The sequence below is a fragment of the Tiliqua scincoides genome, chromosome 6 (assembly GCF_035046505.1).
Source record: "Tiliqua scincoides isolate rTilSci1 chromosome 6, rTilSci1.hap2, whole genome shotgun sequence".
NCBI lineage: Eukaryota > Metazoa > Chordata > Lepidosauria > Squamata > Scincidae > Tiliqua > Tiliqua scincoides.
In genome coordinates, this window is record NC_089826.1 from 29,465,029 (window position 1) to 29,477,144 (window position 12,116).

Sequence of the window (12,116 nt, forward strand, 5' to 3'; positions counted from 1 at the left end):
ACTACTTGCTCTAACCAAATGTTCCTAGTTAATCACCCCCAGGGCACAGAATGGTTCCCAGCCAAAGTGTTCATAGATGGCTTCAGAAAAATACCACATGAGAGGGACACATACATGAAAAATGTAGGGCGAAGAAGTACCTTTTAAAGTAGTGTCTTCTTATATTTGGCAGGGAAAGAACAATTGTCCCTCTTCACCTCACCATGGAGTACCTTCTAGTAGCTGTTGCTGGTGTCTCTTTTGCACCCCCCCCCCCTTTTTAGTCTGTGAGCCTTTCGTGGACAAGTAACCATTTACTGACTTATTTGCTATGCAAACTGCTCCGTGAACTACTTTCTGTTGAAAGTAGTATATAAATTATTATTAATAATAATATTTATGGTGTGCTTTTGGCAACTGTACAGAAAGGCTTTAAAGTCTGACTGGTGATATTCTGAACTTGAAGCAGTTTACTTTATCTGCTAGATAGATTTTCATGATAATGAATATGTCTGTTTTCTGGGTGCTTTAGGAACAAAGAATCATGGTTTTTTTATGTTTTTGATGGGGTTTTTTTGTTAATAGGAAAAGCAGCTAAAAGCAGATGGCAATTTAGGAACTGATTCAGTGGATGAAATCTTCTTCCAGAAATGTGTCAGTAAGGCATTATGGTGAGAGTGATGAAAACCTTCTGGTAAGAGAGTTTAAAAGGGGAAAAAAACCCTGTTTTCTCTAGAAAACATTCCACAGCTCAATCCCTCCCATTTAAAATGCTAGAAGTGAGTGCAACGCCACATTCCTGCCCCCACCCTCTTTCCAGTCATTGTCAATTTGCTATCAGTTCATTTCATTTTCAAACTAACAAATGGCCTGCTTGGCTTCAGCTGGGACTGTATTTGTGCTTAACGGTAAATCTATCTAGCTCATCATATCTTGTTTCAGGAGCTACAAACAGGGAGTTCAATCATTATTTAATTCTTCTTTGATCAAGATGGCCAACTAGATCATAGTCCCTAAAAATTTATGATGAATGTACGTTTGCAAAGCCAAAGGCCAGACAGATTCTTGTTTCAGCTTGTCTAAAGGAAGCATGCCATGAATAAAATAGAAACTTCATGCATCAATTGTTGATGCCAGACATCACCAGTGATCTGCCTGGCTGTTAGCTGAACTCAGGGCCAGCTCTATGAAAGGTCAAGCAGATATGAAATCAAAGCGCCTTTGGAGGGCATTTGTGACGGCAGTTTAAAAAAGCTACATTAAATGTCCAAACCTATCCCTGAGGTACACCAACGTATCTCTGCAATGCCAAATGACAGCCCTACTGGTGTAGAACTCCACCCAGCGATGGACACCATAGATGCTGGCATAACGTCAGAAAAACACTGTGCCATTGTACCTCAGATATAGCTCAGATTACAGTGCAACTCTGCCAGCAGAGAGGCAAAAACAGGGAGATTGGGGCATGATGTGGGAGGAGTCAATGTATGCTATTTTCCTACCCTCTCTTCAGATGCTCCGAACACAGGCAAAGTACTACACCAACAGCAGAACTGGAGTAGGCAAAAGTAATCTTACAGGGAATAATTAGGCAGGGAAAAACAGCAGTAAAGTATACACTCAGCAGCTTTCCCCCCCCCCCCCAGCTTCCTAATGGCAAAGCAAAGAATACAGACTACATTTGACTGCACACAAACCTCACTATATAAGCCCCTGTCAAGGAGACTAAAACTCAGATCATAAGTTGCTCAGCATGGGGTGAAACCTCACTGGTCTATCAAAGGGGAACTATGGTGCCAGGACCCATGGTGAAACGGCACTTGGCACACAAAGGGAACACTTCACACAAACAATCCCTTGTCCTTCACAACATGTAGGGCAAGATATATTGGAAAAAACATAAGAATTCTTATATATTAAGAATTCTTATCGCAGGTACTATGTCCCAAGTAACAGTTAGGAGGGCATGTCTGCTCCCATTGTTAAACTAGTTTTTAGTCACAAAAATACTCAAAATTATACACATACCTGAAAGCATGTTGAAAAACTGCTGGAAAAAAAGGGAACTAGACAGGCACAAATACAGAGACCCACCTTGGCCAAAACTCATGCATCAGTAGAAACATTCAGACAGATAAAACAAGCCTTGGGACACTCTACAGAAGGACAGTTTAAGGCCATGTGTACTGTCAAGTGTATTCTGTAAACAAAGATCAAGCTGGCAGATGAAGCAATTGCTAAAAAAAAAAATAATCCACAAATATATGGCAAGATTTCTACCAGTAAACACAATATAATATTTACCCTATCCTGGAACTCATTTCAGCCAAGTGAAATCTATTGGTTTATGAGCAAAGGGCCAGGAACTTGTCAATAATCTAAAGGTTTTCTATAGTTTTTGGTAATTTATAAACATTTTAAAAACAATCAATTATTATGATGAAGTAACGGTACTTTTTTAAAGGGGGAGGTGTGACAAGATTCATGTGCTTGACTCGCTAAAGAAGGTCGTAGTGCAAACAACTCCATAGGTCATGGCATAATTAAGCCTTTTGCTCCGGCCACCAGCATCAGATCAAAAGCAGTCTAACACAACTAGCAATCCGCACTCATAGTTAAAATCTCTGGGAATACCAGCCATAAAATTCCAAAACTAGTTTTGTTTGATGAATTAAAAGCAACATTTCATTCTACAATCGTTGCAGACATCATCAGGCATCCAAAGGCAAAACTCCAAAATTCCAAGACATATCAACTTTCTGTTCTCTATTTAACAGCAAAGGTCTTCCCAAACTCAATTGAGGGTGCAATCCTAACCCCTTATGTCAGTACTTTCCAACACTGGCATAGCGATGCCAATGGGGCATGTGCTGCATCCCGCAGTTGGGTGTCACTCACGGAGGCCTTCTCAAAGTAAGGGAATGTTTGTTCCCTTACCCCAGAGCTGCATTGCCCTTATGTCAGTGCTGGAAAGCACTGAGTTAATTAGAGGCATACAATTCACATGGGACTTCATCCTAATGTAACTGTAAGAAACACTTAAAGTGACAGTTTCCTTTAAGTTAGTTCTATCCACAACTAGTCATTATGATTCATGCAGATGAGAAGATTCTAATCAAATGTTTAGCTACATATCAAATGATACAGCTACAAACCATAGCAAAATCAATAATTGAATGAGTTTGAGTGAATTCACATATTGGATTTGGCATCTTAAATCATGGGGTCATACCCAAAGAAAGTTGCAACCCGATCCAACCCAGGGTCAGCACCAGTCTTGCGCTTAAGAGACAGCCACTGCAAAAGTGCTATAAGGCACTTTGTAACAACCAGAAGGCACTGGCACAAAGGCCAGCACGGGTGAGCACTGGGCCTTTGCACCAGTCAGGGGCCCAGGAGCTACTGAGTGGCACAAGGGTATTCTGGGCAGGAAGGTGGGGATGGGGCAAAACTGGGCAGGGGGAGGGTGGGAAGGGGGCAGAGATAGTGGCAGAGGCTGCCCCCCACTCCAGGCTTGAAAGCCTTACACAGGGCTACTTGGTTCTGTGCCAGCGGTTAAGCTGGCACCGATCCGAGTACACCCACGGCGGCTGCTGGGGCTTGATACCAGGTAAGGGAAATAAAGTTCCCTTACCTCAAGGGGATCTCCAGCTGCCTCCCTGCTCCCGTGGGATACAGCTAAGATTGTACCATTAGGATTTGGCTGCCCGTCCTGACTAGGTATCACCGAAATCAATGATAAAAGTTTGTCATTACTAACTTTCGCAGGAGACAAGTCATATGTCAGGCGTATTTATTTACAAGATTTTTATACCTCCTTTTGGTATAAAACGTTCATAGTGGCGTCTATATATCAACAGCTTTGTAATCTTTGTAAGCTTTGTAGACATTCTTAGTAGTTATTAATTTAAATGATTTATATCCCACCTTTTCCTCTGAATACATGGCAGAGATGGTTTCATAAACTCCTCCTCCTTTTCTAAAAACTCTATAACTTTTCCATCCATTTAACTTTTTCTCTCTCTCCTAAACTCAAGTTCTAAAACATTTTCCGCTCTTCTTTATTGTACCATGTTTTAGATTGTAAGTTTGATGTTACATGTTAAGCTCATTTTGTTCTCGAGCTTTTAAATAATATGTTTCTTACAGACACAAAACTTCCTTACAACAAAAGTTCAGCTGAAAAACCAAAAATAGGAATGAACTAAACAAAATAGGAATTTTTTATTTGCATAAGTAAAATGCAGTCCCACTGATGCTGCCAAAAATGGCTAACAGTATCTGGAGAATGACTAAAAACAGGCCAAATATCAAATCTACATTGTTTGCAGAATAAGTCAAAATGGTACTCTATATAATCATATGCAAATAGACATTTAAAAAATGAGTAAGAACATACGGTGTCGTGCTTCAGGACAGGAGCTAAAAGCTGAAAGCAGTTGAAGGAATTGGCAAAGCTGGAAATGCTATAATAGAAGAGTGAGATGTTAAACCATACCTCTTCCCTATGGTTCTTTATAGGCATACAAAGGATGCTCTGTGTCTTATAACCTGTGATTTGGTCCACTTCTGCATTAAATCGGGGATCCTGTCAAAGGAAGAAAATAGATCACCATGTACACACTTTTAAAAAAAAATTAAGAACTGTGTCCTCAATATACAACTATTATACATTCCATTTACCGGTTTCTCTCAGAAATCATGTTTCTGTTATGAGTCAACGGACAAGAGAATGTAAGTTATTTTTTCCTGACGTTTACATTCCATGAAGTATTAACTGAAACAAACATCAGCCTTTACAGATAAAGAACCCTAAATGTTACAATATGTAGCGAGCTCAAAATCTATGGTATTTTCTTTCCTAGGTTGAAATATGCTTAATAATATCCTTACAAAAAGCAGAACCATTTTTAGAACACTTTCTGTTCTCAGAGATAATGAGCAAAGCATACTGAATGCAGTCCAGCCATGTTTAAACAAGCTAAACCAATGAAAAGAAATAGGTTCTTTCCTTTCTGGAAAAGCTTGGTTCTGCCAGTCTTATACTGGCTATCCATACTAAGGTACATATCAAAGCTTATACATATTTGAATAACAAATGTCACCATAACTATTTGTGATAACAGCCATAAACATTGCTACTACAAAGAACTGTACAGGTTGAGCCTGTTTATCTACAGATTTTATATCCCCCGGACTCGCGTTGAGCCAGACTTGGTCCAACCTGAACCCTCCAAAGGCAACTGGAACTATGCTTCAGTCACCTCCAGAGGGCTTTTTGAAGCCCACAGAGGTTGCACACATCAGCCCGTGGCCTCTTAGGGCTTCAGCAAAAAAGTGACTTCCAGTTTCCCTTGGGAAACCAGATATGCTATTTTAATGCCTTTTAAGGATTTCTGAGGCCTTTTAAAGCTGGCAGTGGATAGGACTGGGGCATAAGAATGTTTGTAGGGATCATAGTTCAATGGTGGATACTGCATGTACGAAATGTGCAAAACCTGGAATTTCCAGTTACTTCCAGTTCCAGATTTCAGGTACTAGAGCTAGAAGATACCCTGGAATGTTCCATCAATCAGTGCAAACAATACTCAGGTACATATGCCATGGCTGAGATTTGATGATCTGCCAACCTCTGAAAGCTGTTTTTTTTTGTTGTTGTTGTTGTAGTAATTTTGTTTTAAATCAGTCTGCCTGGATTTTAAAAAACACACAAGCCTAAGTACTCTTTGTTTACCTCATAGGCATTCTTAATATTCAAAGGCTGGCCCAAAGCTGCCACATGGCCCACAATCCCTTTGTTCCATTCTAAGCGGATACAATTGTTTGAAGCTTCTTCTAAGGTGGAACCTTCGGCAACATCAAAGAGCCTGCTGACCAGAAATTTCTCATTGGAGCTGTCCTCACAGACCAGGAAGAGAGAATAGCGATCTGCAGCTATGAGTTCATTGATGTGCAAAAAAATTTTGTGGCAAAGAGCTGTGACATCCAAGTGACTAGAAATATCCTTCACCAGTTCTAAAAGCCTGGAACATTGATCCCCTGCGTCTGTCCCAAGCCTCGGAGATGGGAGTGGCATCTGCTCCTTCTTTTCGGAGTCTGACAGGAAGCTCACTGTTCCGACAGAATCTTTGACTACAATGGGCCTAAGAGGTCTGTCAAATTCAGAAGCAGATATCTTCCTGGCTGGTGGTGTGGGGTTAGCACTCTCAGTCCGTGTTGTCTGGTGATTGGGACAAGAACACACGTCACTGTGATGTTTGGCCCCTTCTTTGCACACAGGAATGGTATGAACTCTCTCAGAGAACCATGCATTGACCATCTCTCTGCAAAAAGAAGAAAATTAAATATTTTAAATTAACAACTCCCAGGGAACAGGCAATGAATGCTGAGAAGGTCATTTCCAGGAGAGGTAGATTTCATACCTTCTATGCATGGCGTATTTTAAAAAAAAATATTCTATATAGCCACATCCTTCACTTTAGCATTATGTTATTATTTCACACCAATGCATATATCAAACTGTGTCTTGTAAAAAAAAAAATAGGAGTGCATCTCATCCCCCAGTGTAACCAAACAGGCTGAAAGGTTTGTACACATTTCAAGGAAAATAATGAACCATCAAGGTTTTGCAAGTGAGCAATCAACAGAATCACTCAAAGTGCCTGAAAGAGTTAAAGACCTGGTCGCTACACAGCCCCTTCCTCCTGATCCAAGGAGCCAAGATTCTATTCCCAGATTAGCACTGGGAATTGGACAATGGCCGACAGTGTTCCAAATCCCCTATGCCTCCATATGCCTTCCTTTCTTCCTGCTTCAAGGTCCCTACAACTTACTTTGGAGAGGGAGTAGAGAGGGAGGCATCAGCAGGCTCCCAGCACCCAACTGAATGTATTTTTCTTACCAGCACTGGGATTACAAAACCCAATAGCCACAACATGGAAATGATGCTTCACATGCCTTTTCAATCAAGTGAAAGGTCCCTGGAAGGCCCCTGAATGTGTATAGCATCACTTCTTCACTGGAGGTGATGGGATTTGTAGTCCCAGAGCCAGCAGGGAAAGTACACTCTGCAGGACACCTGGTGGCCCTGTCAGTGCTGTCTACTGGAATTTGGCTCATCTGCTTTTACCATGTGCTAAGGTAGCTTATAGAGACCTTCGAGTAAGGAAAAGGGAAGGTGGATAGAGGCAGACATGCTGTAAGATTGAGTTGAATGTAGCCCTGCTCCTGATCCTGTTCAAACATTTTCAGGCAGGAGTGCTTGGTACTATGAGCTCTCCTGTTCAAAAGCTTTACCTTGTTAACTGAGAACATGTTACTAACAACATTAAGGGTCCAATCTTCTCCAACATTCCAGAGCCAATGCAGCTGCAATGTGGCCCTTACCTTGAGGAGGCCTCCGTTACCGTCCGCCCCCCCCACTGCAGGATATAGCGCACACCCTGTTGGCATAAATCGCAACACAGGGTGTTGGCGCACACCCTGTTGCACCGATGTTGGAAAGTTGGATAGGACTGAGCTCTAAATCCTCAGATTATAAAGAGGATGAAAAGTCTATATTGCTGTACCTGTTTTTCTCCCACCCCTCTTTTCTAATTGAGGCCAAGCCAGTCACATCTCACTACATGACGATGAATTCAGAATGTTTACTGCTTTGAAGTGATGAAGGAAAGCAAACTGGTGGTAGCCATATTGTACCAAAAAGAAATGATTGGAAGGACTGAGGAACAGGGAGAGGAGATGCGGCAAGTATAAAAATGTGTCCTTTCAGTTGGGTTACGCGTATCAGGTATACAGCTATTAAAGCTAATTCTTTCATTTGCCATACCCTCAGAATAAAGTACAGCTAATTGCTGTTCTTTTATTCAGCTGCTCCGATTCACAAAGCATGACTTTTGTCAATTCAGTTACATTAAAAGGCCCAAATTTGTACAGAACTTTATCCTTTACAGATGGTGCAGCCATGACTGCCAACTTTCCAAATTATAGTTAGACATAAGCTTCCATGGAAACTGGAAGAAAGAGAAAAAATTTTACTGAATGACACACAGGCTTTCAGGCTTTTTTATTACTAGTTCCAGCTCTTGGTGATAAATGCGTGTGTGGGCAAGACGGTACTGTTTTATTCTCCTAACAATGACATACAATCCATCTACCAACCATTACCAGCTTCACAGGGCCCTGATCCAGATAGAGATCCTGGCATGAGAGCAAAGCGTCAGACTTTAACCCTTGGTTCTCTGCCCCAAAGTCTTGATGCAAACAAGTAGCTCCTACATATATTTTCTAGGAAAGGAAATTCCTACTGGTGCTTTTGTTTCTTGTCTAGGAGCAGTCACAGGGAGGCCCAATCCAAGTAAAGACCAGGGGGGAGTGTTCAAGGTCTCCTCTCCCACACTGTGGTCCAGGTGCAGGTTCAGAGTCCAGCAGAGCTACTATTTAAATTTGAAAAATAAAGCATGCAGGATCCGGTCATGTGATACTGTGTGTTGGCATCCTTCAGTCTCGAAAGACTATGGTGTCACGCTCTGAATGGTAGTTCTGGAACAGAGTGTCCTCTCCAGTGCGCGAAGCCTGGGTAAAGTAGGTATGGAGGATAGGCTGTTACCCATGCAGCAAATCCCCCCTCTCCACATCGCTGAAATGGTCCAATGGAAAGGCAGAGGCCAATATGGTTGGTTCCAGCGGCGTCGCAGGAGTTGCCAGAACGTGACTGTGCTCAGCCACGAACTGCCTCAGGGACTCCGGCTTCGGATTTTGCCTGGAGGTTGACTCCTGAAGCCTTTTCCATAACTGGATGTAGCCACAAGGCAGTGGAGGTTTGGGATCAGAGTTTTCCTTCTCTCAGATGAGCTGCCTTCCCAGGCTAACGAGTCCCATCTACCCGGTGGCTGTTTAGTCACCTCTTACGACAAGTATAGCCAAACTGAGGGCCTATTCTTATCCCCAGCCCCCAGGGGATGTGATACTGTATTGTCTACTGTATTGTCTACTTTCGTCCTTATTGCAAAAAGAAAGCTGTAAGAAAAGTTCTGGATTTTCTGGAACTTAAGACAACCAGAGGATCTAAAATGCTGCTAGCTCTGATTTCTGAGGGTAAGTTTTACAAAGAGGCAAAGAAGGAAGGCCCATAGCCAGGGAGACAGACCAGGGACAGACTGCACTTGCTCCCAGTGTGGAAGGGATTGTCACTCCTGAATCAGCCTTTTCAGCTGATTCAGCTGATTCACTAGACGCTGTTCCAGAACCACCATTCAGAGCGAGATATCACAGTCTTTGGAGACTGAAGGTTGCCAATACTATAATAGAAACAATGGGGTTTTAAAATGGCTAGATTGTGGCTGTTTTTGTTTCTGTTGAATTGGCCAAGTCCTTTGCAGCCAGCCTTTATTATTTATTCATTTACAAATCTGTATCCCACTTTATCTCCCTAATGGGCATTCAAGACGACTATTAGAGGATGAATATGCCACTGAGCCCATCCATGGGCCTTTGGAATGATGGAGGGAGTGAGGACTAAGGAGGCCTGGGTTGCTCAGTGCCTTAACCACCATCTTCAGCTGCAGTAGCAGCAGTGCTATTCAAAGGAAAAGTTGCCACTGCCATGGTGGAAAAGCAGCAGCAAAGCCTGGTGTTACTACTATCGCCCTTAATTCCAATTTGTTTTGCTGCACTGAGGGGGCCTGCCTGATAAGCCTCTGTCTGGTTCATATTTCCCTCTCCTCCCAAATGTTGTTAGTTACTTAGTTCAAATCAATTTGTGAAATTCTGTTCCAAGCACTGTTTCTTTCCCTCAGGGCTCTTTGCTCTGCAGGGATTCCAGGCCCAGACCTTAAGAACATGACTCCCTCTCTCACAGCTGGAAGGAACAATGTCAGCAGGAGCTGGACTAAGTGACTGTACATAAGCCTAGCTGAAGGAGGACATTGGTTGTTGGCATCCTTCAGTCTCAGAAGACTATGGTATTGCACTCTGAATGGTGGTTCTGGAACAGAGTGTACTCTCCAGTGCGCAAAGCCTGGGTAAAGTAGATATGGAGGATAGACTCTTTCCTATGCAGCAAATCCCCCCTCTCCACATCGCTGAAATGGTCCAATGGAAAGGCAGAGGCCAATATGGTTGGTTCCAGCAGCGTCACAGGAGTTGCCAGAACATGACTGTGTTCAGCCATGAACTGCCTCAGGGACTCCGGCTTCGGATTTTGCCTGGAGGTTGACTCCTGAAGCCTTTTCCATAACTGGATGTAGCCACAAGGCAGTGGAGGTTTGGGATCAGATTTCCTTCTCTCAGATGAGCTGCCTTCGCAGGCTGATGAGTCCCATCTACCCGGTGGCTGTTTAGTCGCCTCTTACGACAAGTACAGCCAAACTGAGGGCCTATTCATTACTTTAGGGAGAAATTATAAGGAATAGTCAGTGGGTGCAGGAAGAATTAAATACCCCATATTGCCCGCCCCCCAGACATACACATTCATTTTACTTTGGACAACAGGTATGGAAACACATGCTTGCTGAGGTAATTCCACTATTTCGTGCATTGAAAAATAAGCTACAAGAGGGAACTTCATCAAATATGTATTGGCAATATTTCTCTGTTCAGACAGATGTTGCTTATTAGTGTTGGAACCCGAGGCCTGCACCTGCTGTGAGTTTTGACCTTTAGATTAATGTCATTAACTAGCTCTCCCTTTCAAATTAATGGGCATTCAGAAGTAATGTATTTATCCCTGTGTTCTAGTCTAACTGTGTGCCAGTAGAGCCCAGCTTTCTAGTAACGGTGCTTACAACTGTTCAATGCCTGTTAACAATTAGCAGTAAGACATTGTGGCTAACCAGAGTCAAATTGGTAGGTATGTAATTTCTTGGAGGAAGGAACTTGTAATTTCTTGGACACAGGCATCAACGAATGTGCTCAATAGTTTTACACTCATATTCACAGCATAATCAAAAACAAGTTGCACCAGTACATGAAGTTATTGGGATGGAGTGTATTGATCACTGTACTATATTATAAATAGCACCACACACGGGCATGGCACTTTACATGATGTGAACTACAGTAATATAACAGCACTCTTAGCTGCCAGTGTTACTGGGACATTGTGTGCAACTGTTATACATAGGTACACATGTGCAAATATGCAAATACACCAGTGCAAATCAGGGCATTACAGCAGATGACTTCTGATGTTCCCCATATTCAGTAAGAGACTCCAACCCAAAAAGCACAAGTCAAAAGGCAAGCCACACACATGACATGGGTTGCATTATAGCAGGCTGTGTCTGATGTCCACAAGTGCACTTTAAAAAGAAAACAAATAAAACAACCTCAAAGAGATGGATGCAGGCAAGAAAATAGACTTGGGCTGCAATCCTATCTTAAGTTTACCTGGGAGTAAGCCCCATTGACTATAATTGAACTTACTTCTGAGTAGACATGCATTGGTTTGGGCTCTTAATCAGATCCAAGTTAAAGTCAGCACAACTAAAATGCTTCCTTCTGCATGATTGTCAAACAACGTAATTCTCACCTGTTGCTAGTGTTATTTTTAAATAAGGCAAACAGTGTGATCTGTTTGTTACAGTGAGAATACCAAAAAAGTACCATCACGTTAAGATGTTATTCTTGGCTGTCTAACTTGTACAGTTTAACTTTCAGCTATCTAGAGTACAAGAATAGTAGCCAGTCCCTATAAGGGATTTCTTATTGTTAATATGAAGAAGAGCACAGTAAAACCACAGGGATACAAAGGTCAAGGTACAAACAAAATATACAAATTTATTTACTCTGCTATTTTTGCTGCCTTCTGATTGCAGACTCAAAATAACAAAAACCAAAACAGGATCCAAAAGTCCTATGTACAGTACATTAACTTGAATATTTCAGTTAATTTGAGTCAAGAAAGGAAACAATGAATCATGGGACTGGAATAACAGGCACTCTCTTCCCAGGTCTACTCATTGGCCTGTTTCAACTATGTTTCAACTATTGGCTATGTTCACACATCATGGAATGTGGAGGGAAAGTGGATAGCATCCGCTAGCTCCACTCCAGACCTTCATGCATTCACTCAAACCTTTTAACAGAGCCAATGTGCGTACACACTGTAGAGCAGTTGTTAGACTTTTTAGCATTGG

The 12,116-nt window shown here is 42.1% G+C and overlaps 1 protein-coding gene across 1 annotated transcript in view; it reads right to left on the reverse strand.

The window, feature by feature from the left end:
- PDE5A (phosphodiesterase 5A) overlaps positions 1-12,116 on the reverse strand; it is an 85,613-nt gene that overhangs the window by 62,493 nt on the left and 11,004 nt on the right. The window contains exons 2-3 of the mRNA XM_066631966.1: positions 5,714-6,302; positions 4,478-4,567 (exon numbers count right to left, since the gene is read on the reverse strand). Of these exons, the coding sequence (XP_066488063.1) occupies positions 4,478-4,567; positions 5,714-6,302 (679 nt within the window). The remainder of the gene's footprint in view (positions 1-4,477; positions 4,568-5,713; positions 6,303-12,116) is intronic.